General features: G+C 56.1%; 14 protein-coding genes across 14 annotated transcripts; 5 read left to right on the plus strand and 9 right to left on the minus strand.

Moving 5' to 3' along the window:
- Positions 1–180: 180 nt before the first annotated feature.
- On the minus strand, positions 181–1,782 carry CC84DRAFT_1204907 (uncharacterized protein; the record flags this gene model as incomplete). Its single annotated transcript, XM_018181938.1, has 3 exons — positions 181–1,306; positions 1,351–1,368; positions 1,678–1,782. 3 exons carry the CDS (start codon positions 1,780–1,782, stop codon positions 263–265), a joined length of 1,167 nt encoding a protein of 388 aa, XP_018037781.1. The 3' UTR covers positions 181–262.
- Positions 1,593–2,841, minus strand: CC84DRAFT_656127 (uncharacterized protein). Its single transcript, XM_018187033.1, has 2 exons — positions 2,089–2,841; positions 1,593–1,975 (listed from the first exon to the last, which is right to left on the minus strand). Exons 1-2 carry the CDS (start codon positions 2,791–2,793, stop codon positions 1,904–1,906), a joined length of 777 nt encoding a protein of 258 aa, XP_018037782.1. The 5' UTR covers positions 2,794–2,841; the 3' UTR covers positions 1,593–1,903.
- Positions 2,842–3,086: 245 nt separating this feature from the next.
- CC84DRAFT_656146 (GTP-binding protein rho1 precursor) lies at positions 3,087–4,220 on the plus strand. The gene is made up of 5 exons (XM_018187034.1): positions 3,087–3,257; positions 3,341–3,368; positions 3,493–3,690; positions 3,740–3,874; positions 3,925–4,220. Exons 1-5 carry the CDS (start codon positions 3,190–3,192, stop codon positions 4,075–4,077), a joined length of 582 nt encoding a protein of 193 aa, XP_018037783.1. The 5' UTR covers positions 3,087–3,189; the 3' UTR covers positions 4,078–4,220.
- A 1,314-nt stretch (positions 4,221–5,534) lies between these two features.
- Positions 5,535–6,849, minus strand: CC84DRAFT_1087845 (acid protease; the record flags this gene model as incomplete). Its single annotated transcript, XM_018174220.1, has 2 exons — positions 5,535–6,617; positions 6,697–6,849. The coding sequence occupies 2 exons, from the start codon at positions 6,847–6,849 to the stop codon at positions 5,535–5,537; spliced, it is 1,236 nt and encodes a 411-aa protein (XP_018037784.1).
- Positions 6,850–7,808: 959 nt separating this feature from the next.
- Positions 7,809–10,648, minus strand: CC84DRAFT_1117732 (uncharacterized protein). The gene is made up of 4 exons (XM_018175503.1): positions 10,348–10,648; positions 10,198–10,291; positions 8,783–10,144; positions 7,809–8,730 (listed from the first exon to the last, which is right to left on the minus strand). The coding sequence occupies exons 1-4, from the start codon at positions 10,590–10,592 to the stop codon at positions 7,960–7,962; spliced, it is 2,472 nt and encodes an 823-aa protein (XP_018037785.1). The 5' UTR covers positions 10,593–10,648; the 3' UTR covers positions 7,809–7,959.
- A 259-nt stretch (positions 10,649–10,907) lies between these two features.
- CC84DRAFT_1143940 (Formyltransferase) lies at positions 10,908–12,099 on the plus strand (the record flags this gene model as incomplete). Its single annotated transcript, XM_018176437.1, has 2 exons — positions 10,908–11,194; positions 11,243–12,099. Exons 1-2 carry the CDS (start codon positions 10,948–10,950, stop codon positions 12,097–12,099), a joined length of 1,104 nt encoding a protein of 367 aa, XP_018037786.1. The 5' UTR covers positions 10,908–10,947.
- Positions 12,100–12,292: 193 nt separating this feature from the next.
- On the minus strand, positions 12,293–14,597 carry CC84DRAFT_656364 (DUF654-domain-containing protein). Its single transcript, XM_018187035.1, has one exon. It carries the CDS (start codon positions 14,465–14,467, stop codon positions 12,437–12,439), a length of 2,031 nt encoding a protein of 676 aa, XP_018037787.1. The 5' UTR covers positions 14,468–14,597; the 3' UTR covers positions 12,293–12,436.
- Positions 14,598–14,850: 253 nt separating this feature from the next.
- Positions 14,851–16,569, plus strand: CC84DRAFT_1089608 (protein serine/threonine phosphatase 2C; the record flags this gene model as incomplete). The annotated part of the gene is made up of 3 exons (XM_018174316.1): positions 14,851–15,338; positions 15,386–16,408; positions 16,458–16,569. The coding sequence occupies 3 exons, from the start codon at positions 14,851–14,853 to the stop codon at positions 16,567–16,569; spliced, it is 1,623 nt and encodes a 540-aa protein (XP_018037788.1).
- Positions 16,570–16,833: 264 nt separating this feature from the next.
- On the minus strand, positions 16,834–18,748 carry CC84DRAFT_1143950 (uncharacterized protein; the record flags this gene model as incomplete). The annotated part of the gene is made up of 3 exons (XM_018176438.1): positions 18,016–18,748; positions 17,698–17,935; positions 16,834–17,644 (listed from the first exon to the last, which is right to left on the minus strand). The coding sequence occupies exons 1-3, from the start codon at positions 18,350–18,352 to the stop codon at positions 16,834–16,836; spliced, it is 1,386 nt and encodes a 461-aa protein (XP_018037789.1). The 5' UTR covers positions 18,353–18,748.
- Positions 18,749–21,194: 2,446 nt separating this feature from the next.
- Positions 21,195–21,586, plus strand: CC84DRAFT_1216386 (four F5 protein; the record flags this gene model as incomplete). Its single annotated transcript, XM_018182796.1, has 4 exons — positions 21,195–21,257; positions 21,334–21,348; positions 21,403–21,472; positions 21,555–21,586. 4 exons carry the CDS (start codon positions 21,195–21,197, stop codon positions 21,584–21,586), a joined length of 180 nt encoding a protein of 59 aa, XP_018037790.1.
- A 430-nt stretch (positions 21,587–22,016) lies between these two features.
- Positions 22,017–22,927, minus strand: CC84DRAFT_1258530 (uncharacterized protein; the record flags this gene model as incomplete). The annotated part of the gene is made up of 3 exons (XM_018184835.1): positions 22,017–22,469; positions 22,522–22,777; positions 22,826–22,927. 3 exons carry the CDS (start codon positions 22,925–22,927, stop codon positions 22,099–22,101), a joined length of 729 nt encoding a protein of 242 aa, XP_018037791.1. The 3' UTR covers positions 22,017–22,098.
- An 807-nt stretch (positions 22,928–23,734) lies between these two features.
- On the minus strand, positions 23,735–24,659 carry CC84DRAFT_1242967 (uncharacterized protein; the record flags this gene model as incomplete). Its single annotated transcript, XM_018184105.1, has 4 exons — positions 24,416–24,659; positions 24,107–24,352; positions 23,939–24,044; positions 23,735–23,856 (listed from the first exon to the last, which is right to left on the minus strand). The coding sequence occupies exons 1-4, from the start codon at positions 24,503–24,505 to the stop codon at positions 23,735–23,737; spliced, it is 564 nt and encodes a 187-aa protein (XP_018037792.1). The 5' UTR covers positions 24,506–24,659.
- A 105-nt stretch (positions 24,660–24,764) lies between these two features.
- On the plus strand, positions 24,765–26,756 carry CC84DRAFT_1143957 (uncharacterized protein). Its single transcript, XM_018176439.1, has 4 exons — positions 24,765–24,852; positions 24,948–25,686; positions 25,742–26,243; positions 26,299–26,756. Exons 1-4 carry the CDS (start codon positions 24,816–24,818, stop codon positions 26,563–26,565), a joined length of 1,545 nt encoding a protein of 514 aa, XP_018037793.1. The 5' UTR covers positions 24,765–24,815; the 3' UTR covers positions 26,566–26,756.
- A 158-nt stretch (positions 26,757–26,914) lies between these two features.
- CC84DRAFT_1143958 (uncharacterized protein) lies at positions 26,915–27,445 on the minus strand (the record flags this gene model as incomplete). Its single annotated transcript, XM_018176440.1, has 1 exon — positions 26,915–27,445. The coding sequence occupies one exon, from the start codon at positions 27,443–27,445 to the stop codon at positions 26,915–26,917; it is 531 nt and encodes a 176-aa protein (XP_018037794.1).
- Positions 27,446–27,636: the final 191 nt, after the last annotated feature.

Consider the following 27,636-nt stretch of genomic DNA (forward strand, 5'->3'; position numbering starts at 1 on the left):
CTGTATTCGACTCTAGTTCAACGTATCCTGCGACCGGCGGTTCCACATAACTGCATTAAAATCACGAGCTTGCAAATCGAATCAAAACTGGCTCGATACAGGCGTGCTTTCATGGTCCGCGAGAGATTGACACTCACAGCTCGAAGTACCTGTTGAGCGATCGCTAATGACTTTGATGAACTTTGGTTTAAGTTTCTAAGGTGCCTACCAGCTTGCCATAGACTACAAGATGCCCAACATGGGCCTGAAAAAGATGTCTGAGCTAGCTTCTACCAGCCAAGTCGCTCAGTGCTATATACAGTTCAGTTATGATGACATCCTTCAGCGCGGCGATAGACTGGAGCATCTTGTCCTTTCTCTTAAATTGGGAAGTATAATCTTGGAAAATAAGCACATTCACTACAGCCTGATGATCATTCTCGTTTCGCAATGCCACAGCATCCAGCAACGGATGAACTACGTGGTAGAACCAGTTTCCGTCCAAATCCGCATCACTGGATAACGGCCGATCTCCGGTTAGCAAGGTGCCGGTTCTCCTTCCACGGCTCCAGAAGTCGACGAAAATTTCCAGGCGCTCCAACTTTTTCAGGAATGCCAGATAGCCAAAGACCCCAGTCTGCTCTCTCCGCTTGTATTTTATTTCTAGATTGATGCGAACGCAACGTATCTCTTGCCCCTTGGAAGCGTAGCGAACGAGGAAGCTGCACGCCGTCGAATTGTCAATGAATGCGTGCGTATTTTTGCCCCAGAGCCACCAGCCGGCTTTGACGTTGATCTGCTTGCACATGCGAGCAAGGGAAGCGTTGAAGTGTCCTGATTTTGGGCGACTTGCCCATGTGCTCAGATAGTGAGTCTTTTCGTTGAGTTCGAACCCACCGCCGTCTGTAGAGATGGCGAGGTCGCGATCAGCAATCAGGCAGTGCTCGCAGATTAGATTCCTGATTTCTGCAGGCAGCGCGAAGAAAGGGCCGAGCTTTCTTACGCGTTCTCGGTGGGTTTCTGCTGTCTTTGCGTCGAGAGCTTTCGCTTCTAGGTGCTCAGATTTTGCTTGGTCTTTCCATGCTCGGCCGGCAGCAGTCTCCTCTTGGTCTTCAACGTTGTCCTCGCCCTCGCCCCCCTGGCCACCATGTTCATCTCGCTGAGACCCGCTCTCAGCCTCATCTTGATCATTGTCATCATTGACAGGCTCACTCACCTTTTGCCTCTTTACAGAGGTTCTCTGGCGACCAGTCCCAGGGTTCGTCCGCTTGCGCAACGCCTCATTATACGCAGCATCGATCATAGCGTTGTCACTGTAATTGCGTGTCTACATCCGATCAGCTATATTCGCCCTCCTCAAACCCAACTTACGAACATCTCCACAAAGACCTAGAGATGTAGTCTATTTTTCCGATGCTGGACGATAAAGGTACCAGCACCCCTATAACATCGTTGTCACCCACAATGTGTGCCGTCCATCCTGTGCAGTCCCGCTCCATCGCTTTCGTGTCTTTCCAACATCAAGATATCGATGAGCAATCATGATCAGGGGAGACGGTAGACCGTCAAGGTCAACGGTGACTTGAAGATGCTGGATTAGTTGGTAGGGCGTTCCTGCACCAGCCCCGTGTCTTTGTGTTCACGTTGTGCCACTTGCTCTGGCTCATATTCCTCTTTGTCGCCACATCTTGCTCATACCTTGGATGCTAGACGCTGCGGGAGCATAGAAAGGCAATTAGTGTACTTGTGGGTGTACTGAGTTCCTTTGTTGCCAGCATGGTGAACGTGGATATACCAATGCATGATCGCGACTTCCTTGGATGCATTGGATCGCAGTTCTCAATAGCGGCGACGATGCTTGTGACTGGAAGATAGGGTTCTGTGTAAAGGAGTATGATAGAGTACACTTATGTCACCATGGCGACTAGGATGACCAGGATGACGACGCGCGGCTCGATATATTGTATATTGTGGAGATGGCTGTACTCGAGCTATGCTATGCGATAAGGAGAGCGTTAGATGAGCTTTTTAAGACAGAAGACGTTGGCAATCCATTGAGGGATTCGTCGCTACCTTGATAGTAAGGGATTCACAGCACGCATAGCATACCACGAGCAGATAAGCTACAGCCGATCGGGCTAGACGCGCAGCGACTCCTGAAACGCGCTTGGGCTGGCACGCGCTGATGTCATGCCAAAGAGCAATCAATGTCAAGTTGGGTCGAGCAGAAGCACAGGTCGGCAGGCTTGACCGGTCGTGCGTCTCGCAGTCCAGGCAGCGGTGAGGCGTGCCAAGTGCGGGAATGGCCGTCGAGCATAAAAGTACCACCGAGGAGGACTGGCGTGCACAAGGGCAGAGGCCGCCTTCACCGAGACCCCGCATCTGGACAGCACAGGCGATAGGGGCGAAGGGCGGGTGTTTCGGACAATCAGCGACCATGGCTGCTGAGGTCAGTGAGGCGATGTGCGCGTCTGGCTGTGGCCGCGGAACCACGGCCAGGCCGTCGTGCGTGGCAGCGTTGTCGCTTGACGCTTCTCCAGTTTTCGGGGGCGGCGAATGGGCGGGCTGCGACTGAAACCACGACGGCTGCTTGTCCACCGCCCGTTCGCTGGGCGACGGCGGCCGGCAGCGAGACAGCGAGACAGCGAGACGACGCACGCGCAGCGTCAGCGAGCCAGAGCGCGGGAGGCGACTCTCACGGCGGTTGCTTGCGAAGGCGTGTTCCGCGATACAGAGCACGTCACGAGGCAGCAGACGGCGACGGCGCGGAGCGGGCGTGGCTTTGCTAGATCGCGGGTGATTGTGATTTGCCATGGCAGCGGACGCTCGCCGCTGTCAACGTGACCGTCGTCTGGGTTGCGCGAGCGTGCGCTTGCTCGAGCCCGCATTGCACGCAGCGCCCACAGACGCAGCAGCCCGTCTCCTGGCCGCTGCACAAGCACAATTCCTGCGCCCGCTGCGCTGCCTATCCAGTGTCCTCGCGTGAAGGAGCCGGGCAGCCAATCACGCGCGCACCAGCCACGGCGATAGCAGGAGTGCGGCTGTGTCTGGCGTCGGTGCACGGACGGTCCTGAGAAGCAGGTGCCTTCCAGCAGCACACTCTTGTTACTTACACCAGACCTCTCCCAACATCCCAACTCCTGCCCTCCAACCCGCCCCCCAGCGACCACCGCCCCCCCGACTCCCCAGACACCCCCAGTGCTCGATACCATGGCGGAGATTCGTCGCAAGCTCGTTATCGTCGGCGACGGTGCCTGTGGAAAGACCTGTCTGCTCATGTAAGTCGTGGCCCAGCAGCCATGTCGAGCCCGAGCACGCTGCCTGCCTGTCGACGCACCCGCCCGCTAACGCCGCGCTCCAGTGTCTTCTCCAAGGGCACCTTCCCTGAGGTCAGTTCCACGCCCCCAGCGCGCTGCATCCCCTACCAGCGTCAGCCGGGCTGCACCGCTCCGTCGCGGCGATTCCAGCCCGCCGCCCATTGTTACACACCTACTGACATCATCTCCCTTGCAGGTCTACGTGCCCACTGTCTTCGAGAACTATGTTGCCGACGTAGAGGTCGACGGCAAGCACGTCGAGCTCGCCCTCTGGGATACCGCAGGCCAGGAGGATTACGACCGTCTGCGCCCTCTTTCGTACCCCGACTCACACGTTATCCTCATCTGCTTCGCCATCGACTCGCCCGATTCGCTCGACAACGTCCAGGAGAAGGTACACTGCCTGCCGTCGCTCGTGCACGGCCATCGCTAACGAGGCACAGTGGATTTCCGAGGTGCTGCACTTCTGCCAGGGCCTGCCCATCATCCTCGTCGGCTGCAAGAAGGATCTTCGCTTCGACCAGAAGACGATTGAGGAGCTGCACAAGACTTCCCAGAAGCCTGTGACCCCCGAGCAGGTCAGTCCTCTACGCGTCTACTGATGCCAACCGCGCTAATGCACGCACAGGCCGAGGATGTCCGCAAGAAGATCGGTGCGCTCAAGTACCTCGAGTGCTCGGCAAAGACGAACGAGGGTGTGCGGGAAGTATTTGAACACGCCACCCGCGCTGCCCTGACCACCCGGAAAGAGAACAAGAAGAAGAAGTGCCTGATCTTGTAAGGTCGACACGGCGTACATGCGGTGGCCGCCGCAGCACCCTGTCGTGGCTACACAGGGGCCCCCAAACGAGCCTGCGGCGGCCGTGAGCTAGGTGGTTGATATGAAGACACATGTGAATGGTGGGCTGTCGAAGGCGCGCATCTACCTACCTCTGGCCAGCTAGAGCCTTCTCCGCGGCACCACGGGCGTTACTGCGCTGTATTTTGAGCACATCATCTTGGGGTAGTTCATAACAGGGTTTCTTCTTGCGGGACCGAGGCACTCACAGCGTACCGGAATCAGCAAATGCCAGGCGTATCTTGTCAGGTGTGCCTCACATGCTCACGTGCCACCCACGTACACGACTTGTCCGGACGCCCGCTCGCGCTTCGAAGCTGCTCCTGTTGCTGTTCGCATCCCTCTTTGTTGGCTGGTTGTGTGTGGTTCCCTTTTTACTTCTTCTTCAACTTCTTTTTTTCGAGAGATGGCTTGCGCATCTGGTGTAATAACTGTTCAAATCCTACCTACTCTACCTACCTACCCACCTATCTGTTTACTCTCGGCGTCGAATGGATATCGTACTACATACTCTGCTGCTTCGTCTGTTCATGTTCGGTTTCTGGGTGAGGTGTTCGTGTCGTGGTAACTAAGCCACCAGACTAGTGTGCAGTGACTGACGCACCACAATGTCCCTTTCTTTCCTTTGCTAACTACTGAACGATCTGACTACTGAACGAAGATGGTGTGTACGCCCCGAGTGATTGTTACGCGGGAGCCTGCGCTCCTCGCTCCTCGCAGTGTCTCACTCCCATGCACTCACCGGAAATTAGGTAACTTATCCATCTTTTGTGCGGGTCAAAGGAGAAGCGTAGCCTGCATGTACGCTGGGCGTGAAGTACATATGGATGCCTTTACTGGAGCGGCGGAGGATTGCAGTGCCCTACCCTGCCGTTGTACTGAGCTTGCAATTGTGAGCTGAAATATGGTGAGTTGGGCTGGGACAGCCTTGCACCTCTATGCTAGTACGTAGTACGCGCGAAAAACACCAAGGGGGTACTTGTCTTCGTCTGTGCATTAGACTCAAAGGGGAGCTGCAAGTAGCAGGACTCACCAAGGCAATGTGGCTGGAAGTATTTGCAACGGTGTGCGAACAAGTAGAGTCTCACGCGTACCTTGTCCGCAGTGCCAGCGTGGCGGAGCACGTACGCAGTGTGACTACGCCTCCATCTACCTGCCGATGTGTCGAATCGTGGACTGGAAACCTGAAGCGGCACGGGGATCCATGGAGTACACGGCGGTCATGTGAATCGATATGTACCTGGAGTTGGCGGCAACGCTATGCTACTACATACATTCAGCCCACATCTCCTCTGCTGTTGTAAATGGACCCAAAACGCCAGTATGCTTATGCGCAAATATGCAAACCAAACGCCCGTGTACGCCCGTCGTGAATATGCACAAATATATAATGCAATCCGCTATAGAACATTCATCGTGAAAATGATGACGGCGATGCAGAGCAGTGACGAAGCGGCGAGCGTGGACGAACCACCCGTGTGATCGTTCGATGCCGCCGACGTATCCACCGACGAAGAAGAAGGCGAAGACGACGGATCTGGCGTCGGCGTCGCAGACGCACCAGGCGGCAGAATCGGCGCCGCGGACGTCGTCTCCTCTCCCCCCGAGGAACTTGCTCCCGTGGAGTAACTCCCAGAAGCAGTCTTCGACGAACTCGCGCTCGTGCTTGCGGACGTCGATGTGGACGACAAACTACCGCCATCCTTCTTGGTCCCGAAGCCGACTTTGCCACTGTCGAGATCAAAGGCTGCGTATACGTTCTTGAGGAAGACATCGCCAAGTAGCCATTGGTCGTCGCCAAAGGTCTGCCGCCCGAAGACGTTGCTCCTGCACATGCCCTCGCTTGTAGTGCCGCCGACCCAGTCCTTACTTGAAATCGCGTACGTCTTGTCGCCGAACTTGATCGACAAATTTGTCGTCGTAGAGCACGGCACGCTGAACGTCTCGCCGGACTGCGTGTACCCGTCGATGAGCTTGTGCACAGCAAGCGCATCCGCCTCGGGCATGAAGACATATGACGTTCCCGAGTCGATGATCGCGGATTTGCCCTTCAAGCCAGCCAGCGAGGTCCCCACGCCTGCGTCGCCCACGCTGATTTCCCAGAACCCCGTGTCGTTGGGCACGCCATCGAGCCAGTCCAAATCCCCGTCGAAGCGCTCGCTATTCACCTCGCCCAGATTTAACTCCCCGTCGTTCGTCCCATCCGCCGCGCGAGAGAGGTGTATGCCGTACAGCTTCGCGGGTATGAGGTCCGCGGCCGCGAGGGCCTCGATGAGCGTCTGGCTATCGTCGAGCTCGGCCGCTGTCCCGCGACCGAGTCCGAGGATGCCATCCATGGGGTAGGCGTTGAATTCGGAGGAGACGTTGGTCGCCAGGCCGAAGGTTAGGGCTGTGGAGAGGCTGGCGATGTGGAGGGTGTCGGAGGCGGTGGTGCCGGAGACGGAGCCGGTGCCGTAGGTTATGCTGAAGGACTTCGTCGTTGTCTGAGACACTCAGTCAGCATGTGAGTTTGCATGTCAAGAGAAGGGAGAGTATGAAGGGTGAAGGAAGGGAAAAGCATACCTTCAGCGACCCCGAGTCCCCCTCCCCAAACGTATTATGCTTCCCGCACGCCTCCGCCGTACACTCCTGCCCCATGACCCACGTATTACTTGCCGCCGAGTCGAGCAGCAAGTGGTACTCCTCGTTGCTACTGCCGATTGTGACAGCGGCCATGTAGCTCAGGTCCGCGCCATCCTGGTCCACCGCCACGCTGTTCTTCTGGCTTGGGTCATCGCTGTTGAGGATGTCGTAGGTGTTGGTGCGTGGCACGCGACGCAGCGGTATCGTGAGGCGAGTTCGAGGCGCATCGCGGACTCTGATCGCCGTTCGTCGTGTATGCGCGGTGCTAGAGGATGGGTCGTAAGGATAGAAGGCTGAGGCGACTTGCACCACTGCGCTCGCTGCCGTCCATGTCGTCCAGGGAATAAGCATTACGATTACGTCGTCGTACTTTCGTCTTGTCTTCCAATCTTCTTTTCTGCTCCTACCCAAGTCCCAGGTGTCCCAGAGCAAACACGATGCAAAGCAGCAATACAACACAATGCCCGCTCAATCAATCAACAAATCAACACTGAAGGGAAAACAACATCAATCAATCCTTCCCAGCGCAGCACCGTGTGTCTCTCGCAGCCGTCTAGGTGCTTGACAAAACGGAGCCTCCGCGATGGGAAGGTAGATCCCAGGTCCGAGTGCCCTTCCGCGACCCGCTCTGATTGCGAGCGACGTCAGACACGTCCGAGTCCGTCGAATCTCCGTCGTCTATAAGGCTCCCAATCCGGTTCAACAAAGGACAAAGGAAGGCGAGACAGCCTGCGAACAGACAGCAGACAGCCCGAGTGCTCTGGAAGAAAGAAGAAGAGGTGGAGGCCAGCGCCCATCCCCCGGCCCGCCCGTTCTCGCCGTGCAGGCGCTTCAATACTCCGGATTGACATCTGCGACAGTGGCTTGCGATGTCGAGCCGGCGGGGCGGGCTCGGCTAGCGGCGCACCCCCTGAAGGTACCGCGCTTTTGGGAAGGTGCGGGTGGGACGCCAGCCCGTTTGGGTGACGCGGGTCACGCTGGAGTATGGTTGGGGATCTAGACATGCACGCTTGATATCGATGGGATGGAAGGGTCCTCACCAAGCAACGCCGTGCTGAAGCTGCAAATTAACTTCCACCACGCGTCTTGAACGCTTGAAGGGGGCGACGGTATGTATGCCAGGAGCGCTATATCGCTGCTGTCGCTATCGATTGCTCAACGGGTATCCACACGGGCTGCTCTACTCCAGCTCGATGACAGCCGTCATCGATTCAAACTCAACAGCCCCTCAACATACCTCCTCGCATCGATCCCAATGCCCTCCGCCAGCCCCCGCGGTCCCCATCCCGCCGCCGCACCCCCCGTCTTGTCGACGGCAGGCTTCCACATGCTGCTTGCGAATCTGCTGCCTGCGCTCTTGGTCGAGGGTGCTGTTGCGTCGCGCGCACGCCGGATGAGGATCGCCTCGCGGAGCTGGTCGGTGAGGAACTCCGTCTGCGTTTCCTCGGGCTCCTGCTCTTGACCTGCGTCTGCTTTCAGGCTTTGTGAAGGCATGGCTTGCGATGGAGGCAGGCGCATCCAGACGACCCACCAGCTGCGACTCGTCTTGCACGTGCGCTCAATCTCAGCGAGACTGCGGCGTGTGCTGGTCACCGTGGCGAGGATCTGGGAATGTACGTTGAGGGCTTCGACGCGGCTCCAGCCGGCGAGCGTTGCATCGCTGCTCAGGCCTTCTGCGATCAGTGTTCCGGGGTCGGGGATGTTGGGAATACTCGAATGCACTGTGAGCGTCCGGGGGTCGTATACTAGATCGTAGATAGGCTGTGCATTAGGCTCTACTCCTTGCTGGGAAGATGTTGTTGTGTAAGGGTGAGAGGAGCCGGATATGCGCGCAAAGACTTTGCTTGGGCATGTGCTGGTTGTTAAAGGTCGGTGTAGAGGCGAAAAGTAGGTATGTAGGTTGCGGTAAAACGATGCTATCGTGAGCGACTCTGTCCGATGGCGGAAGAGGAAGGTATAGATGAAGGGACGATGCTGAATTAGCGGTTAGTGAGAGAGGTCTATACGGTAGCTTCTGATTTCCTACCACGTAGATGACAGGACGGAGTCTCCGCAGCCTGACAGTATCCGCGTTCTTTAGGCTGAGTTCTTTCTCAAACTGCGGTGTATCGTCGTCCCCGGTGCCAGGAGTAGCAGGTATGTTTTCATCAGTCAACTCGACGTGCACATTACGAAGGAGCGTGCGCTTGTTCCAATCTCCTTCGCCATCAGAGTCGTCTGCAACTCCATCATCCAGGTCACCTTTCAGACCTATGGCAAAATACCCAGTATTTTCCAGCTGAATCTGGGCTTTCAGCTTCTCAGCTGCATGGTCGACATCTGGTTCGGGTTCGACAAATCGCATTGGAGCCTCTGGTGTAGCGGAGTCGACGGCTTGCTCCTGTGTGGGAGCATTATCAGCCGTCGCGCTTTTCTTGGAGCCCCACGCAGTGCCATAACCCAGCGTTAAATACTTCATCCACGTTTCAGTGTCGCCCAAGGAAGCCAATAGCGGTTCCTGGTTCTGCACCGTCTGCCCTCCTGATGCATCGACAGCACTGGAAGCTTTGTCTAGTGAAGTCTCCACATTCTTGATCAGATCGGGAGGGATTCCAGGGGTGGGAGTAGGCACCGGCTCTCCTTTCGAAAGAGTGCCACTGGGCCTGTTACTTAACCTTGCAGTACGAGCAGCTGGCTCGGACGAAGAGGTTGTTGATGGTATAATCCGACGCCTTCGTTTTCTGCGATCAGTTGTTGGGTTATCTCCAACGCCGTACGCGTGATCCCCGTTGGAGTAGATGGTCTCAATCCAGTGTGACAAGTCTCGCAGAGACCTTTTGGCGACAGCTCCTACTCCAGAGAAAACAATTCCATCCGCAGCGGTGGGCATTCTGCCACTCCCGATCCAGGGTTCTGTTTCCTCGACCGATTGTTTCGAGTCGGGACGCTTCTTTGGATCTTGGAGGGGCGAAGGTTCGCCGAACCGAGAGACCATGAAGTCTACCAAGCCCTCCGTCTTTTGCACGAAGTCCTCCAGCACCAGACGCTCTCCGCTTCCCCACTCTTCTTCACCCACGCCCATGCCCAGCTCGCCACCCGCTGCCAGCTTCATGCCATTGTAGATGCCCACTGCAGGGCTACCGTGCAGGAGCACGTCCCAGGTGCTTGCAAATCTCGACCAGTATTTCTCCAGTATGTTGCAAAACTTGGTGCGGTCGTGCTTGTCGAGCATGGCATCGAGTGTTATTCCATGGTGTAGCAGGAAGATGTTGTGGGCGCGTATGAGCTGCTGGATCAGCAGCGCGGGCGGGCTCACTTCCCGCGACGAGTATTCGACAGAAGGCTGCGAGGCCGGGTCTCCATTCCCTGTGCCTGCGTGGTGCGCGGGGAGCTGGGTGAGGTCGATAGACTGCACCTCGTCAGAATGCTCTGCTCATACGCATGTCTAGCAAATGGACGTACTGCGAGTATCCACCATCCTTCTTCCAGCTCGTGCAGGACGATTCGCGATTTCTGCGTCTCTACAGAGTCGACGGCGGCGCCATTGGAGAAGCTCCTGCGCGTCAATCAGCCCACCATTGCAAATGCTCTACATCGCGGCTCGTCGTATACCGGGCGAACCCAACCATGCCCTGCGCAAGGCCGACCTGGCGCAGCTTCTCATTCTCGTGCTCGCGCAGCTCTTGCTCGGCCCGGGCGTCGCGGCCATGGAGTCTGGACCGCGCCTTTGCAGCTTTGGAGTGATAAAAGACGATCTGGTTGTGGAACGTTTCGTCCGACCTCCCCAGGTCAGGGTTGTAGATGGCAAGGAAAGATAGGTGCGCGGGCACGACCTTCGGGATGGCCGTCGACGACATGACTGCGTCTGAGGTGCTGTGTATCTCAAGGTGTATAGATAGGTCTTGAGCACGCCTGCTATGGCGTCACCGCGGAGGTGTCGAGCAACTCCGCAATACGCGCCTGCCGATGAAGCAAGTCGGATCACAATGCCGCGCGCAACGTCTGAGGGGCCTGCAGCGGCAGCGGCGGCCTCATCCTGTATTTGTATCTACACCCTCGCACAGAAACATGCATGGACTAGAACGACCGCCAGCAGCGCGTCGCATGGATGCTGTCCGCAAACGAGGCGCGCGAATCGGACGCTAAGCCCAGATCGCACCTCTCACGACGCACAGGCGGCACCCCAAGAACCTCACATCGCGATCTCTCGTCATGCTGTGGAGGCTGCCTGCCCCCGTCCGCTCCTTTCTGGCCCCGGGCTATCGCCGATTCATCTCGACCGCCGCGACCACCGCCCCCCCACTGAGAATCCTGTTCTGCGGCTCCGACGACTTCAGCATCGCCTCGCTGCGCGCATTGTCCCAGGCCCAGCGCGAAGTCCCCAAGCTCATAGAATCGATCGATGTGGTCCACCGCCCGGCCAAACCAACGGGGCGCGGCCTGAAATCTCTACGCGACGGTAGCCGCACCACCAGCCCACCAAGAGACAGCCATTGACCAGCTGCAGTGCCAATCAAGCTAGCAGCAGCAGAGGAGCTCTGTGTCACGCACACCATTGACACGTTTACCGGCTGGACCCCACCTTCCCGGGTCGACCTCATCATCGCCGTGTCTTTTGGCCTCTTCGTCCCACCGCGCATTTTGAGCCTCGCCAAGTACGGAGGCCTCAATGTCCACCCTTCGCTCCTCCCAGATCTCAAGGGCCCCGCGCCCATCCAACACGCCTTGCTGAAACGCAGGCAGGCTACTGGCGTCTCCGTCCAGACGCTACACCCCACCCAATTTGATGGAGGAACCATCCTGGCCCAGACGCCTTCCCCGGGCATATCCATCCCAGACTGGGTGGATGCGGATGGCCTCACCAGGCGATTGGGTCACGAGGGAGCAAACATGCTCGTCAACGTGCTATTATCGCGCGCCTTCGTACCCCCCCTGAAAGATGTCGGATGGTACGGGGACTCCGGCGGCGCAATAGACCATGCGGGCAAAATCCTGAAAGGGGACCAGCAGGTCGACTTTGCAAAGTCAACCCTAGACGACGTCTTCGCCATCAAACGCGCGATTGGCGAGCCTTGGTGCTGGCTGCCCAACGGCGACAGACTCATCTTGAATGAGTTCAGTGAGAAGAAGGTTTTGTTAGGAGAACAGGGACAGGAGCATCCCCCAGGGCGGATGTGGCTCGACACGTCGCGCGCGCCGAAGCACAATGTACCTTTGGCGCGGATGGCGTGCGGCCGCATCTTGCAGATTGACAAGAGCAGCATAGGGGGAAGGCCTGTGGGCGCAGGCAACCAGCGTTTGGTGAGCATGCTGCGGCAGCAAAGGACGGATACCGTGGCGATGGACGAAGGGACACAATCCTGAAAATCGCAAGACAAGATGCTCTGTCATCTAGAGTGTCCCTGAGGAGACGACACATGAACAATACAAAGAATTACACCTCTGTTCACACCACACATATCCACGCCCCGCATGCTCGAAGGTGTTGGAGCCCAAGGTAGACCACAGATTTCTCATAGAGGTGAAGTGAGTTTAATCATAGTAGATCAGTGGCCCATTGCAGCTAGCCCCTGTGCGGCTGGAAGCAGTCATGAGGCAGTGGACCGAGTTGTAGAATGGCGTCTGTGCATGAACCTCTACGCTAACTCAACATGATCCAACGAGATTCGCTCGTCCAACCCCCTCCGCTTCTGTCGCAGCCTCACTCATCAGTATCAGAGCCCCCCTCGTCACCCTGCCCCTGCCCCTCGAAAATCACCTGCACGCCCAAGTCCTGCAACCGCTGCCGTATCGCCTGCACCCTCTCCGTGTTCCGCCGAAACTCTGCATAAGTCGTGCCCGCACGCTGCAACGAATCCAGCAGGTCCTGCTCCGTCATGTCCCCATTCCCATTTATGACGTTCTGGAAATACTGCCTCAGGGACTCGAGTTCGGAGAGCGCATCTGTGCGTCCAAGAGCGGCCATGGGCACGGTAGTACTAGCGGAGGCGGAGTATGAACGTATGTCGTCCGCCGGGGGAAGTGGGTCTGAGGTGGATGTGTATTTGTTCTTAACGGCGGGGTCGAGGAGGGCAAGGAGGGGCGGGGAGTCGGAGAGGATGACGTGGCGCGCGAGGTCGGTTTCGTTGATGGGGGCGAGCCAGTAGGGGTCCTCGCCGGCGCCGAGGGGCTCGTCGATGGAGTAGCATACTTCGACGAGTAAGGTCGTGCCCTCCGTGGTGTTCCACAAGTCCTTTGCTTGCGGGACATAGAGCTGGGTGAGGAGCTCTTGGTGGTTGCCATTTGGCTCCTTGCCCCATACGGACTTGGGTATAGGCGAGATGTCGAGCTCCTTGCAGATACGAGACGCTATCCAGGGATATTCTTTGATGGCTGAGCGGAGCGCTGTGCGTGCCTTTGTGGGGTTCTTGAGACGGTCGTGGGCGAGGGCGACAGAGAAGGCCAGATTTGGTGGGATCTTCCAGGCACGCTCGAGATGATCGGCTTCTACCAAGTCGACAAGGGCTTGAGGTTCCCGGCCGCGAAGCGCTAGTTGGTCGATGGTGAGACGCATGCAGTACGGATCGTCTTCGGGAGATAGACTGATGAGGAGCTTCGCCCATTCAAAAGCTGTCCGCCAGGTGGCCCGAACGCCCAAGGTGGCGATGTAGCGCCATACGGCGAGCCAGAATTCGCGGTTCTCTGGGCGGCGGAAGTCGAGGCGAGCCTTTCCTTGGGAGAGGTTGTGGGCGAATGTGGAATGCACCGCTCGGCCGAAAGCAAACAGTGCACGTTCTAGCAGCTCACCCGATGTTGCATTATCCCGCTGCTGCTTAGCAATCTCAGAGACCTGGAGTAAGGTGGAGATGTGATAGGGGTTGAAGTGCATGAGCTGAACCATGCGCTCAGGGTCCATGGAGGCGACGCAAGTCTCGAACTGCTGCTGGACGGCTTGGTAGGAGTGATTGTGCACAAAGCGGTATTCCACAGTACCGTCGTCGCGTTTTTCCACAACCTCCATACCAAGGCCGCCTAGTGTTGCCCGCGGCCACTCCTCTTTCCCTTGGATGAAAATGTTGCGCCGCAAGCCTAGAGAAACCAAATTGCGGCCTCCGGGTTGATTGCGACCAGCGGCTGCCGCCGCGATCCCACCCCGCTGCCGTTGGTTCCGTGCTCGCGGTTCGTCGTCATCGTTTCCTTGGACGGCAGCGCGGCCAAAGAGTTTGCGCATCTCGTTCGCGGCATGAAGATGTGTGGTGTCAATGGACAAAGCAGAGAACAGCTGTTGCATCTCTTCACTGGCCGCTGATGTGGGCTGGTCATCGCTACTCGATTTCGCGCCCGAGCTGAGGTTCAGCGCAAGCAGAGCCTGATCAATCTCATCCAGCCCCGGAACGGTTTCCATGGTGGCGGGGGTCTTCTTGGAAGCTGGGGTGCTGCTTTTGCCTTTGCCCTTCTTTTTCTTCTTCTTTGCCTTTTTTGATGGTTTGACTGTGGGTGTAACTTGAACCTCTTCCTCGACTATGGGGTCTGATGGTTTCTCCTGCTCTTCTACATCCTCCTCCTCCTCATCTTCGTCTCCAGCATCGCCCAACATAGCAAATAAGCTGGGCTTCGCTGCGGCCTTTGGAGCAAGTGCGGGCTCATCTTCGTCTTCCGACTCTTCTTCGCTGGCATTTTCTTGCTCCAGCTGCTCCAACTGTTTCTTCTCTTCCAGCTCGCGCTGGGCTCGCCGCAACGCTCGCGAGGACATTTCGGTGGTGATTTTCGCAAAGCGAGCGTGGCGTGGTGACGTTGCTGCTCGAGTACTAAAAGGCTCCAGTTTTATGTTGGTAAGGCTGAGGCCCGATTGGAAGGCGCGGCCCGTGCGGCGCTACAGCCGGGCAGCGCTTGACGCAACCGAAACCGCGGCTCTTGGAGCGTCGTCGTCGTCGCCGCCAGACTCCTTGCACACCCCATCCGCCCCTTTGGCTTCTGCAAATGCGTCGGGCGGCTCTTCAAGTCCTCCGCTCCGCCCGTCGCCCGACTCTGCGCAAGGTTGCCCGCAGCCGCCAGGTCTCCCTCGCGCCGAATAATGCCCTAGGCCAGCGCTATCTGTCGCGCCAGCGTCCCTCCACCGCGCTCCTCACGTCGTCGATGCAGCTGCGGGGCACCGTGGGTGCCGTGGTCGCTGCCGGTGTCGCCTCAAGCGCCTACTACTGGTATCGTGGCCACCAGCCGTCAGGTGTCACGACGACCGCAGACCAGATCCGCAGCATCACGACCGACGCTGCTCCCGAGACGACGCGCAGGGCCTTGGTGGTAGACCAGGTTGGGTCGCTGTACACGGGCACCATCTCCGGGGACGCTCCGCTGTCCAAGGACACCGACGATCTCGGGCGCAAGGTCATCGAGATGCTCACGCCCGAGCAGACCACGGCGAAGCTGAGGAAGACTGAGGAGTCGTGGTTCGTCGGCAGAGGGCAGGGCGTGGTCCGCTACGATGTCGTGCAGATCCCAAGCAACGACCCCATCGAGGACGACCACGCAGAGAAGATCATTGAGGTGCCACAGAATCTTGCCGCCACGGACAATGGCTCTTCGTCGACTGACTGGATGTTCTGGGGTGTCTTTGACGGTCACAGGTAGGAATCGCCTGTCGTTCAGACTTTTTTGGCTGACAGATTGACAGCGGCTGGGTAACATCGGCAAAGCTCCGCCAGACGCTGATCTCCTTCGTCGCCCGCGAGCTCAACACGACCTACACCTCCGCCCTCCAAGACCCGGAGCTCCGTTTCCCGACACCCGAGGCCATTGACAAGGCTATCAAGACTGGGTTCGTGCGCCTCGATGACGAGATCGTCCACGAGTCTGTCAAGAAGCTCAAGAAGGCTCAGTCCAAGGTTGCGGCTGCTGAGCTCTTGGCCCCTGCCCTGTCTGGATCATGTGCTCTGCTTTCGTTCTACGACAGCAGGTCAAAGCTCCTAAGGGTGGCATGCACGGGCGACTCCCGTGCTGTGCTAGGACGTCGTGGCTCCAACGGCAAATGGACTGCCACGCCCCTGTCGGAAGACCAGACCGGCGGCACCGTCAGTGAAGCTGAGCGGCTGCGTGCAGAACATCCTGGAGAGCCCAACGTGGTTAGGAACGGCCGTATCCTGGGCGGTCTCGAGCCGTCTCGTGCTTTTGGTGACGCGTCTTACAAGTGGTCACTCCAGACTACGCAAGAGCTGAAGAAGTCTTACTTCGCTCGTAGTGCCAACTCGCTTCTGAAAACACCTCCCTATGTCACCGCCGAGCCCATCATCACGACTACCAAAGTGGAGCCTGAGAAGGGCGATTTCGTCGTCATGGCTACCGACGGTCTATGGGAAATGCTGACCAACGAAGAAGTTGTCGGGCTCGTTGGACAGTGGCTGGATGCGCAAGGTCAATCGAATGGCAGCCAAAACTCGCAAACGCAATCATGGCTGAAGAGCTGGACGGGTGGCCAGAAGGGTCTGCCTGTAGAGGACAAGAGCTCCTCGAAGCAGGAGGGTCAACGGGCACCAATCCGACAGCAGCAATGGGGCACGAAGACATCTATGAACGAACGGTTTGTCGTTGAAGATAAGAACGCGGCTACGCATCTCGTCCGAAACGCGCTTGGTGGTAAAGATCAGGACCAGCTGTCCGCTCTCCTGACGTTACCGAGCCCCTTCTCTAGGCGATACAGGTATGGAAATACGCCAGTCAAACAGGCACAGCTTGCTAACGATACGCAGGGATGATTTGACCGTCGAAGTCATCTTCTTCGGTGACAGCCCGGCTAACGGCAACGTCTCTCTGAACAAGGAAGCAAGCGCTCCGGGGCCTGAGACCAAGGCCAAGCTATAGAAGTAGCTCAAACAGATACCGAGCCACTTTTCAGTATTCTTAAGCAGGGATTGCTTCGAGCATGGCGTTTCTGGTCCATAATGCTCACCATCTAGGCTCACGGCGTTTACGAAAGGCAGATTTAATAGAAGGACATCACCGCACTCTGAAAGGGGTCTCGATCTGTACCATGGTGTATGCTTTTAACTAGTCATGTACGATTTCCAACCAAACCGTGTTTCCCAATACACAACTTCCCGTTCTCGCATCCCGACATTCGCTATATCATACAGTCGCCCCAGTAATCTGCACTGAAAATGTCAAACCCTTGTTCAACTCCGCCGGAATACTAAACGGATCATACAGCACCAACGTCGGCGTGTTCGCCACCACAAGCGTGATCTCCTCCCCACTCGCCAGCGTCACGCTTGCATTCCCATTAGGAACATCCACATACCGCACGCCACCACTCCCCTTCACCGCCAGCGTCGCAGCATACGTACTGGCGCTCGCACTAATCGCCACCTTCACCGTTCCCGCCGAAGCCTTCAGTGGCACGATACTCGCCCCCATGTACCGCGGCGCCCTTGCGTTCTTCACCGTGTACTTCCCCTCACCGTTCGCATCGAGGTTCGCATAATTCAGGCCATTACGTTGACTCGCGAACGCAGTGGCTGCGGCGGCGTGCCCGATGTCGACGTACGCCATGTGCGCCCAGTACCGCGCTACGACTTTCTGCACGCTGACACTTCCCCCTGCGGCAGCGAGAAGGCGGGCCAGTGTGTGCAGCGGCGTCTCGTTGCTGCGCAGCTGGTACTTGCGTATCATGTCCAGGAGAACCAACTTCCCGAGCCCGGGATATCCGTCCGGGTTATTCGTAACATATGCTAGGAATGGCCAGGCCTGGTAATAGTTCCCTGTGCCTGAGCTGCCATCGACGAGGACCTGGAAGCTATCTCCAATCACTTTTTTCAAGTCGATGAGGGAGGCGCCGGTGGTGGGGAGACCGGCGGCGGTCTTCGCGGATGCGCAGAGCGGCGTAGCGATGTACGTGTCTGCGATGAAGTTTGCGATGGTTTCCCACCATGCGCCGGTTCTTTGGGGTCTTGCTGTTAGTAGAGGAGCGGTGAAAAGGAGAGGGAACAATACCGCGTCTGGTCGACCCAGTTTTCCTCGCTGTAGTGCATGGCGTGGCCGAACTCGTGCACCACGACGCTCGCCTCGGCAAGGTATTTGGGGACTACTTTGAGGAACTCTAGCCCGGAGGCACTGTCTGTCCAGGTCTGCGCTGCGGCACCGGGGATCTCGCTTTCCTTTACACCGTAAAGATTCAATTTGTACCAGGGCCCGACTTCTTTGCCCACCCCACCGGTTTTTGTGGAAAGACCTGCGCACACATGCGTTAGCGGGTCGATGGATGGCATTCAAAGCTCGTGCAAGGAAGGCAGGACGAGGGAAAGTGAGTACCAGGCGTCCGCCATCCCTGCTCGACGACGAAGCATTGATGCGCCGCCTCCATGATGTTCAAGCTCTTTGCTGCATCGCTTGCCGAGACGCCTGTCCCGTAGACCCGGAAATGCGCTGACTCGGCGACGAAGTTTGCGCCGCCGCCAATACTGGGGTTGGATGTGTAGGTAGCCGGTGCGGTGGCCTGGCGTGGGGAGGGTGGTGGATGAGCGAGCGCGTAGTGCACTAGGAGAAGGGCGATTAGGAAGTGCATGGCCGGCGAAGGTGTGTGGATTTGCGTTGCACGAGACGATACGGGTTGATATTCCGAGGAGGGCATCATGTAGAACACTGACATGCGGGCCGGAGAATTATCTGAGTGAAAATCCGGGGTAACTTGAGATAGACGTGCATTGGCGAACTGCCGGCCGGGTGTATAGGGCGAGAAAGTATGATTGGAAGGATGTCACCTGGGGGAAGTGATTGAACATGGTGGTTGTGTGGTAGGAATTGGCGTGCACCGACGGGTAATCGGGTATTACACGTTATAGAGAAGGACCCATGTCCACAGATGAAAAGTCAGGAGCATTGAGGGAAAGCGTTAAAAGTCGATATTTGATGGAGTAGAGTATCGCCCATTCGAGGGCTGTTAAACCCGCTATTAATTGGTAGCCGATGCTGCGTCGTTACCCAAGTTCTAAGACATCCATCGAGTTTCACTCCACCAAGTTCAGACAAGCCGTAAAAAAAAACCAACCTGTCCTGATGCTAAGTTGAGACACGCTACATTAGACTGCGCGTGCCCTAAATATTTACAATTCCACACTCTATGTAATCTCCCTCTTTCGACGTCACGGCACCGGCAGAGCTGGGTTGCGAGCCTACCGTGGCCATGTATATGCTGTCTCCGTTCGAATCTTGGGGTGTGCCTGAAGTGCTTTTTGGGATGCGTCCAGTCGTCTTGTTTCGCAGGATGTACGCAATTGCTTCTGTTCGATCTTAATTCCATCCATATACAACCTCATCGTCGATTGGTGCAATAACTCCGTGAACATTTCCTGGCGTGTGGGGCGGTAGGGGCCTTGAGCGGCGGAGTCTGAATATAGAACGGCACTGGTCGGGGCTTTGCTTGCGGCTAGAGAGATACTGAGGCGGGAGGTTTGGTGATTGTACTTACTGCGAGGGAAATGTCCAAGTGCATCTTCGTGCTAGATACGACCAACTCTCAATCATTAGGTATAATTTCGCATCTGGCTTGTCTAGGTTCGCTGAGTTCACCATGCTGGTATGTAGTCAGGAATTGAGCTGAAGGTGAGTAGCTGTAGGAACGGTGTTGTTGTCATAGCCATGACCAGCAAGGACGATGAGCGAGATAGCAGGGGCAGGAGTAGGACCGGCATAAGTATGAAGGCTCTTCTGTGGCGATCTGAGAAAAGTTGATTGTGAGGTGTCATAGGAGTCTCCTGACATGCAATTCATTGCTCGAGAGCAGGAGAAGTCCTTCACAATAAGTTAGAATTAAACCTGCTCATGACTTACTTGCGTGAGTTTCAGGTTTCATTACTTGTCGATGTCAAGAGATCTCGCAGATCGCGTGCCGTACCATGCTTCGCTGCTCATAATTTTGAAAGACCTAAAGGCTACCCCAATAAGATATTGAGACAAATTCAAGTTGAGTTAAAATTGGAGGAAATCTAGCTAACGACCGGAAGCTCCACTTGGGTAACTTGTTTTTGGAACCTCGCAACAAGCGAAAGTACTTTGTGCCGCATGCAACAGGATGCTGTGCCACCAGGATAAGCTCGGCAAGCCGTTTGACAATCTCTCAATCGCAAGGCGATAGCACAGGACATACGGAGACATTCCGATAATGTGTGTAATGCAGCCCTCCTGCTGCGATTAAGTTGACCGTTCGTTGGATTTCCGTATTCACCTGCACGGCCCCCAAGATACGCACGCATCATTGGTTTAGCCAATTGTAGCCCTGGGCTTAGCCGTGCACGGGAGGTAGACCATCCTGGCAGCTCCATCGACACGAGTACGCGAGTGCTGTGCCGCAAGTAACCTCAAGTCTCATTTGCAATTCTTCTTACCCGTGAGCGACTTTCTCCTCAACACATTCCCTAACGTGACTCGAATTTAATGCAGTACTCAGTCGTCGGGAGGGTGGTTTCGTTTCCCCTGATGGCTTACACCCGGTGCTGAAACCATCATAGGTCCGCTTTCACTTCGACACATTGTACTGCTGGCAGAAATCTGAGGATGTGTTCGGCACAGTCAATGAATTTCCCAAAATAGCAGCGCTGGCGCCGTCGACTCAATGGTGCAATCCCACTTATACCGCACCTCAGCAAGCGTCATTTCGCGTCTTTCGTTAACGACAAGATGCTGCACCCAGTCGCGAAGACGGACGCAGCGTGCGATGTGCAGAGGACGTGGCACGTCGATGATGCATGGGCAGCCGAATTCCGCAACCCCGACATCAAGCAACTACCAAAAGAAACGATGCAGCAGGGCGTTCGGCAGCACATAAATCGCCTCTATCCCGAGAGAGGATGGAGTTGTTTAAGATGCAGTGATAGACCGTGAGTCTTGCCGAAGAACCAGGAGCATGTATTACTAGTCAGCGATATCCCAAGTGTAAATTGAATCAAAATCCCACTCTTGGATACCATTACCTGCGCAGATATCATATTGTAGACCGCTATGCTGCATTTGTGGGAAAGGATGATCCATGGGGCCCTGATCGTTGACAAGAACCAGAAAGTGGTGTCCCGAAAAGTATTGGAAAGCATGGGCAGCCATCGGAGGCAGAGTTCATTATGCAGGCTGTTCGAAGGAGCGACTAGCTTGCGAAGTAAGGAAGCAGCAGCATCGCGATATTCACACAGGTACAACAACTCTGATAACTCAGAATCGACAAATCAATCTAAGGAGGATGGACAGCTCACACCCGCCCAACATTCACGATCGCTGCTGCTTCACGTGGCGCGCCAGCAGCCGCGCCCCACTCCGCTCCCCTCGCGCTCCAATTCGCGCGTCCAGACCCCTCGGCGCTATTTTCGTCGAACCTCACGGCGCTGACAACCTGGAACCCAAATCCCCAGTCCAACTCTCCGCCACACCGCATTGCGCACCCCCTCTGCTACACACACAGACCCTTAACCTACTGCACACCCGTCTGCAGACAAATTACCGCCATGGCCCGCGGCAACCAGCGCGAAAAAGCCCGCGAGAAGAACCTCAAGGAGCAGGCTGGCAAGGTACGATTGTTCGCCGCGGCTTATCAGCTGTGGGCCACGCCACGCATGACAATAAGATGCTAATGGGTATATGCAGAAAAAGGGAAACAACGTACGTCGCTGAGGAGCGGGGTGGAAAGGAAAAAGGGTGTTCTAACGCGCGCAGATGTCTGGCACGGAATTTGCCAAGGCGAAGGAGGACACGGCGGCTATCATGCGCGCTAAGCAGGCTGCTGGTGAGTACTTCCAGAATCAACTATGTGCTTTACTTTGGGTCCTCCTGCGGAATAGATGGGCGATGCGCTAACACGTGTGTAGCCGAAGCCAAGAAGGCGGCGGAGAAGAAGTGAGGCGTTGGAATGGGGGACTGATTGCGCATCTTGGATTGCGAACGGCGAGCGATATGCATTACACGGGCGCAAATCTTGAGGGGCGATGGGAGCGGGTAGGGTTTGGATTCTATAGATTTGGATTTGGGGCTGGCTGCGTGCTGAACGGTGGGCTTGAGTACGCAATGAATCAATTATGACCTGAGCTGCTGTGATGCACCACTGCCCACCTGCGCCTTCTACTTGACCATGATCACTTACTTCTGCATAACAAGGACAAAGAGTTGAAGTGTCATCTCTCGGAGAGCTTCATTGAAGGTTCTATGTTTAAGCTTTACAAGGCAACCATCCACGTGCCGCGCGGTCATGGATTACATACGGTATAATGCGAAACGCCCACCTCCAAGAAACAGCAAAATTGGTATAAGGGTGAAGCCGTCCAGAAGCCATCGAACCCGTCATGCAACCTCTCATCATACATCCCCGGATCTCCCACATTACCGTCCCCAGCCGTTCCTAGTCATGCAATGCGTCTACGGCAGCATACCCGCGAAGCCACCGAAGTTGTTAACGGCAGCCGCCTGCGGGAAGGAGTTGACGCCGCAGAGACATTGGCAGCCGCAGGCGTTGCCGGCGGTGTCGGTGCCCTGGCCTGCAACGACAGTGGCGGTGGAGCCGGCGGCGCCGGTACCAGAAGCGGCGGCGACGGTCACGGTGGAGGGTGCGGCGGCAGCAGCGGGGTTGACAGACTGGATGGGAGCGAGGCCGAGGTTGGCGGATTTGGTGCTGTTCTTGTTGATGGCGTTGTTTTTGAAGACGGACATGGTCTTGTCGCCAGTGGTGGCAGCGTTGATGGCGAAGACCATGCCGACGCCGCAGTGGGTGGCTTGCTTGCAGTAGAACCCTTGATGATAATTAGCAACCAGTTCTGTTTTGCGATTGATAGTGCTGCTTACACTGCGCATCCGTGCTGTCGACGGTGATGTTCCAAGTGACACCCGCCTTTCCTTCAGGGTTAGGCATGAAGCCCGAGTCCTTTCCTCCCTCCATTGCCTTGCAGGGCTCGGCGAATGTCGATTGGGTCGCGGTGTGGTTCTTCTGCATGAACACGAACTCTACGGTGTCGCCGACGGCGGCGGTGATAGACTCGGGAGAAAATCCTAGTACTGGGGCCATTCCGGTCGAGACGGCCTTCATTCCACCAACAGTAACCTTTTCGCTGTTAGTTTTATTCTGAACAAGTAGACATTGATAGCGTACGCTATGTGTTGTGGGACCGGACGGTGCTGGCGCAAGGCTCATGACCTGCATCTGAGCGGCAGCGAGGGTGGCCACCAGCGGGAATGCCGAAATGTACTTCATTATGACTAAGGTTCTGGTTGTCGTAAAAGGGCGAAAGATTGAAGCGCCTGCACTGCAGACAAAGTACTAAACTGGGGAAGTCGAAGAGAAAAAGACCGAAAGGCACACGATGAGGGCCGGCTCAATAGTTGCGAGTATGAAGCGAAAACCAGAGTGGAAGGGAATGAAATGGTTTGGGCACCGGTCCGACACAGTTAAGGGAGGATAGAAGGCAGAAAAGAGGGAGCTGGTCGGGACTATCCATTGCCTTTATCGCCGCATGAAATTGAGAGTCTGGGGGTCGTGAACCTGCGGCACAGGCACCGAAACATCACACCCCTTCGGCTTGGCAGGAGCCGGTAAGTGTGCGCAAGCCAGCCGCGAAAATGATCTGATTTTACTGAGGCAATGAGGCATGGCTCGCGTGGCGTCCGTGCCTGACGCCAGGTTTGTGTGAGATGGGTCTGAAGTTGTCGCGAAAGTGTCGCAGCACTGTCTCGCTTGCACCCCCGCAGCCCCGATCGGGCAGCGCTAAGCTTTTGACAAGCAGGCGGTTCGGTGGAGATGCCTGGACGGAAAGGCACCCAGATGCTCATCTGCATAACGCGCTGAGGCAAAACAATCTCGCAGCCCTACCTTCTGAGGTCGTGAGGCACGAGCTATTCCCCGTCAGCAGGGCGAGGGTCTATAAATCGGGCGCTCACCTCCTGATTGGCCCAGCCTTTTACGATGTTCTATTTTGTACGAGACTAGAGCCCTGTCAAATCGGCTGGCAGGTATCAAACTTTCAGATCCACAGGCCTGAATCGTCGTTTTCCAGCCTCGTCATTACTTCTGGGTCTGCTGCGCTGCGCTATCGGGCGCACGTTGCTGCTGCCCAGCGACCAGCCCAGTATAGTACCCGGCATAGTACCAGGACATCATCAGGTTTTTCATGTTCTCGTCTTGCACTGACAAGATGTTAGAGATGTTTCATGCCAAGCGGAATGTTCTAGGCAGGAGACGTGCCGTCGACCCGGCTCTGTCACTTACCTGATCCGAGAAGAGCCTGCGGCATCGAAGCTGAAATTGGTCCATCATGCAGCAGCTCTGTTCCTGACGCTTGTGCGCTTCCTTGGGCAACGGGTGCTGCTCCATCCTGTTTGCGGTCAGTTTCTGATCGCCATGGCAATCACATCCTGTCAAGATGTCAAACCATACCTTCACATGCGCCGCATCCGCTCCACCTTGTCCTACACCATTGGCCTGCACTTGTGGCAGTGCGGAATCAGTGGCATCCGCGTCGGTGCGCGGATCTGCGCCGTCCCCAGTCTCGTCCAAGACATCTCCGTTGTCACTATGTTGATTAGTCGATGTTTGACTATACGGTGGACGCTTTACCTTCGCACTTTCTTCAGCTCTTCCTCTGTCAACAAATCCTCTAGCCGCTTGCCTGACTTGGAGATGCTGTGGTATTTCTAGCTTTCTTTAGTATGCTATATTCGACTCGCGGGATGGCAGCCGACAAACCTGATATTCTGCTACGGCATCGTCCCATGAGTTTATCAGAGCTGAGTCGTCCCACGCACTACGGTCGTCCAGGCTGATGCCGGGTGCCATGGCGTTGCGATCCGGGCCTGTGTGTTGGATTGTCGGGGTTATTGGTGAGAAACTCAAAGTGCGATCAAGGGTTTCGTATGTTGAACTGAGCTTGCAGATGACTCTGATTCAACTTGAAGTCGAGTAGTGTTCTGCGGATTTATTTGGTTCTGCGTTGGTTCCTATCAGCTGCCGTTCACAGTCGGTGGATCCTTGGCACTAGCGGGTCTTAGCGCCAAAAAAGTTGGCGGCTCGAGCTCTTCCTCCACGAAACTTTTCGTGCGGTGAACATTCAACGAAAACAACAACGCGACCAGCTACAATCACCACAATGGCTGCCTCAGACATCCAGAGCAAGAAGCGCAAAGGTATGTGTGATCATTCAGCGACTGTACATCGTGCTGCTTTTCGTACCCTAATACTTTCTTCCTGTCAATGGTCTGCTGCTAACCTATGTCTGCAGGCGCGACCGACGCACAGCCCAAGGCGAAGAAGGCGCGTAAATCGGATGACATCGCAGTCGAAGCCCCCACGGCTGTAGAAGCTCCTAAGCCGAAAAAATCCAAGAAGAGCAAGGCCATCGAGCCAGCGGAGACTGTCACAGTAGAGGAGACTGTTGTTGTGACCGAGAAGCCTGCGAAGAAGGCAAAGAAGACCAAAGAGCCTGCTCCCGCTGTCGAAGCTGCGCCCGAAAGCGACGCGAAACCTGCCAAGAAGTCGAAGAAGGGCAAGAAGGCGGCCGAGGTCGAGGTCGCCGTGACGGAGGAGGATATCCAGGACGCCCTCGCTGGTGCGGAAGAGCTAAAGCCTAAGAAGGAGAAGAAGTCGAAAAAGTCCAAGAAAGCGGATGCCGTCGAGGAGCCGGCAGCAGAGCCCGTAGTGGAGGAGGTTGCTGTAGCAGTAGAGGAGAAGAAGCCGAAGAAGGGAAAGAAGTCAAAGAAGGAGGAAGCGCCTGTGGTAGATGCGGAAGAGACGGTCGCTGCAGAAGGCAACGATGCAGAGGATGAGGAGGCCTTGGACGACCAGACCGCCGCGCTGCTCGCCGGCTTCGAGAGTGATCGTGATGAGAGTGACTTGGAGAAAGAAGACGAGGAGTTTGATGAGGATGCTCTAGTTGAGGCAGGCCAAGAAATCAGCAAGAAGAAGCGCAGGGAGCTGGACCAGGCACGAAAGGATGCTGCTCCTGCTGTTATCTACCTTGGGTGAGTTTACCTGTATACCATGGTACACACCGATCGTTTTGCTAATCTTATCCAGGCGCGTTCCCCACGGCTTCTTCGAACCCCAGATGAAGAAGTACTTTAGCCAATTCGGCAGGGTCCTTCGTCTACGCCTCTCCCGCAACAAGAAGACTGGAGCCTCCAAGCACTTTGCCTTCATCGAATTCGCGAACGGCGAAGTTGCCGACATCGTCGCCAAGACTATGCACAATTACCTCATGTTCGGACATATCCTACAGTGTCGCGTAGTCCCATCTGAGCAGGTCCATCCCGAGCTGTTCAAGGGCGCAAACGAGCGCTTCAAGATCGACCCGCGAAATCAGAAGGAACGCACTGCCTTGGCTCGCGGCGCAACACGCGACGTATGGGAGAAGCGAGTGCAGCGCGAGAACAAGAGGCGGACTGGCAAGGCCAAGGGATTGCTGGAGGAGTTTGGCTATGAGTTCAACGCGCCTCCTGTGAAGGCTGTTGACGCGGTGCCCAAGAAGGCCGCTGCCGTAGAGGATGCTCCTGCTCAGGCACAATTAACTGCAGTAGAGGTGAGTTGCTCCGCATCGACCATAGGAAACGTGGATGCTAACAAATTGTTTCCAGGCTGATGTTGAGCCCAAGGCCGAAGCTGTCGTTGCCACCGAGGAGGTCGCCGAAAAGAAGCCTAAGAAATCGTCCAAGGACAAGAAGCGCAAGTCTGACGTCGTCCCGGAGGCTACAGAGGAGGCCGTGGTCTCAGCACCCAAGTCTAAGAAGGCGAAGAAGGAAGTGCAACCCGAGACCGAGGTGATCGTAGAGAAGAAGCGCAAGGTCTCCCAGAACGGCACCACCACGACCACTACCAAGAAGACGAAGAAGGTCAAGGCGTAAATTTCGGTACGATCAAAGAGTTCGAAGGCACTGAGTATCGGCCATAGTTCCAGGCTGATTTTGTCGATGTAGCTTTATGTTTCGTTCGGATTGGAAGGGGTGGCCGCATTATGTTAGGCATACCACAAAAGGATAGCATAGCTACTGGCGTAGACGGCGTAGCAATGATGATAAACACGCTGAAATATTTCACCTAATCACATTACCCATCTCGTGGCGTCTGACGTGTGCAGCTCAGAAGACCCCGGACAACAAGAATATTGGGATGCGATCGATGATCGACCATACTGAGTCCACTCAAAGGAAGAATATGAACCATGGAACGAGATGGTTCCCATGCTACAACGACCTACCGACAGTCGATTAAATGTATGATTGTAATGGGTTCAAAAGATCGATCCCAAAGCATGATAAAATCCGGCCTCACGAATAAAAAGTAGCCTCGCCACATCAGCGGTGGCAGCAGCAATCCAATGCTACCAACAGCGACCGTCGTACTCAACGCCGCGTCCCTCCCTCCCTTCGCCGCTTCCAACGCCAGCATCGGAATCAAGAACGCCTCCCCGAGGCCCAACAAAACATACGTCGTCCTGCGGAATTCGATTCCATTCCAGCTATTGGTAGCACCGATCAGCAACGCGGACGTCAGGCCTCCGACGATGATGCCGCCGAAGAGTCGTGCGAATAGGATGGAAGCCGGGTTGATGTCGGAGGGATGCAAGAGCAAGAGAGACAGGATAAAGCGCGTATTTGATATGAGCGGAATTGTGAAGAGGTTAGCGATGGCTTCGAGGAGGAAGGCTTTGCGGATGATGGAGCCGTTCTGGTTGGGATCGGGTATGATGGCGGGATTGTCTGCGGGTGACTTCGAGGACGACATCTCTACGTACTAGGTTGAAAAGGTTTCTAAGAATGAAAGAGGATATATAGGATATCTCTGACATCTAGGTGATTGCTTGGACGTGAGGTGTAGTGTTACTGTGCCGGTCACACTGACGTCATCAATGCGCCCATGACACCTCCAGCTCATGGCCTCCAACAAGGAAGTCATGCACAGAATCCGTATTTCTT

The sequence above is a fragment of the Paraphaeosphaeria sporulosa genome (genome assembly GCF_001642045.1).
Source record: "Paraphaeosphaeria sporulosa strain AP3s5-JAC2a unplaced genomic scaffold CC84scaffold_4, whole genome shotgun sequence".
NCBI classification, from domain to species: Eukaryota; Fungi; Ascomycota; class Dothideomycetes; order Pleosporales; family Didymosphaeriaceae; genus Paraphaeosphaeria; species Paraphaeosphaeria sporulosa.

What these genes read in the sequence shown, in the direction of transcription:
- CC84DRAFT_656127 (XM_018187033.1), bottom strand. Translation starts at nt 2,793, where the DNA reads ATGGCAAATCACAATCACCCGCGATCTAGCAAAGCCACGCCCGCTCCG. An exon ending in CTGTAGCTTATCTGCTCGTG is followed by an intron (nt 1,976 to 2,088) that starts GTATGCTATGCG and finishes CTTATCGCATAG; the next exon opens with CATAGCTCGAGTACAGCCAT.
- CC84DRAFT_1143957 (XM_018176439.1), top strand. Translation starts at nt 24,816, where the DNA reads ATGGCTGCCTCAGACATCCAGAGCAAGAAGCGCAAAG. An exon ending in CCAGAGCAAGAAGCGCAAAG is followed by an intron (nt 24,853 to 24,947) that starts GTATGTGTGATC and finishes CTATGTCTGCAG; the next exon opens with GCGCGACCGACGCACAGCCC. An exon ending in CACAATTAACTGCAGTAGAG is followed by an intron (nt 26,244 to 26,298) that starts GTGAGTTGCTCC and finishes AATTGTTTCCAG; the next exon opens with GCTGATGTTGAGCCCAAGGC.
- CC84DRAFT_656364 (XM_018187035.1), bottom strand. Translation starts at nt 14,467, where the DNA reads ATGTCCTCGCGAGCGTTGCGGCGAGCCCAGCGCGAGCTGGAAGAGAAG.
- CC84DRAFT_656146 (XM_018187034.1), top strand. Translation starts at nt 3,190, where the DNA reads ATGGCGGAGATTCGTCGCAAGCTCGTTATCGTCGGCGACGGTGCCTGT. An exon ending in CCAAGGGCACCTTCCCTGAG is followed by an intron (nt 3,369 to 3,492) that starts GTCAGTTCCACG and finishes TCTCCCTTGCAG; the next exon opens with GTCTACGTGCCCACTGTCTT. An exon ending in TCGACAACGTCCAGGAGAAG is followed by an intron (nt 3,691 to 3,739) that starts GTACACTGCCTG and finishes AACGAGGCACAG; the next exon opens with TGGATTTCCGAGGTGCTGCA.
- CC84DRAFT_1117732 (XM_018175503.1), bottom strand. Translation starts at nt 10,592, where the DNA reads ATGTCGTCGACGGCCATCCCGAAGGTCGTGCCCGCGCACCTATCTTTC. An exon ending in GGCATGGTTGGGTTCGCCCG is followed by an intron (nt 10,292 to 10,347) that starts GTATACGACGAG and finishes ATTGACGCGCAG; the next exon opens with GAGCTTCTCCAATGGCGCCG. An exon ending in TCCGTCCTGTCATCTACGTG is followed by an intron (nt 8,731 to 8,782) that starts GTAGGAAATCAG and finishes CCGCTAATTCAG; the next exon opens with CATCGTCCCTTCATCTATAC.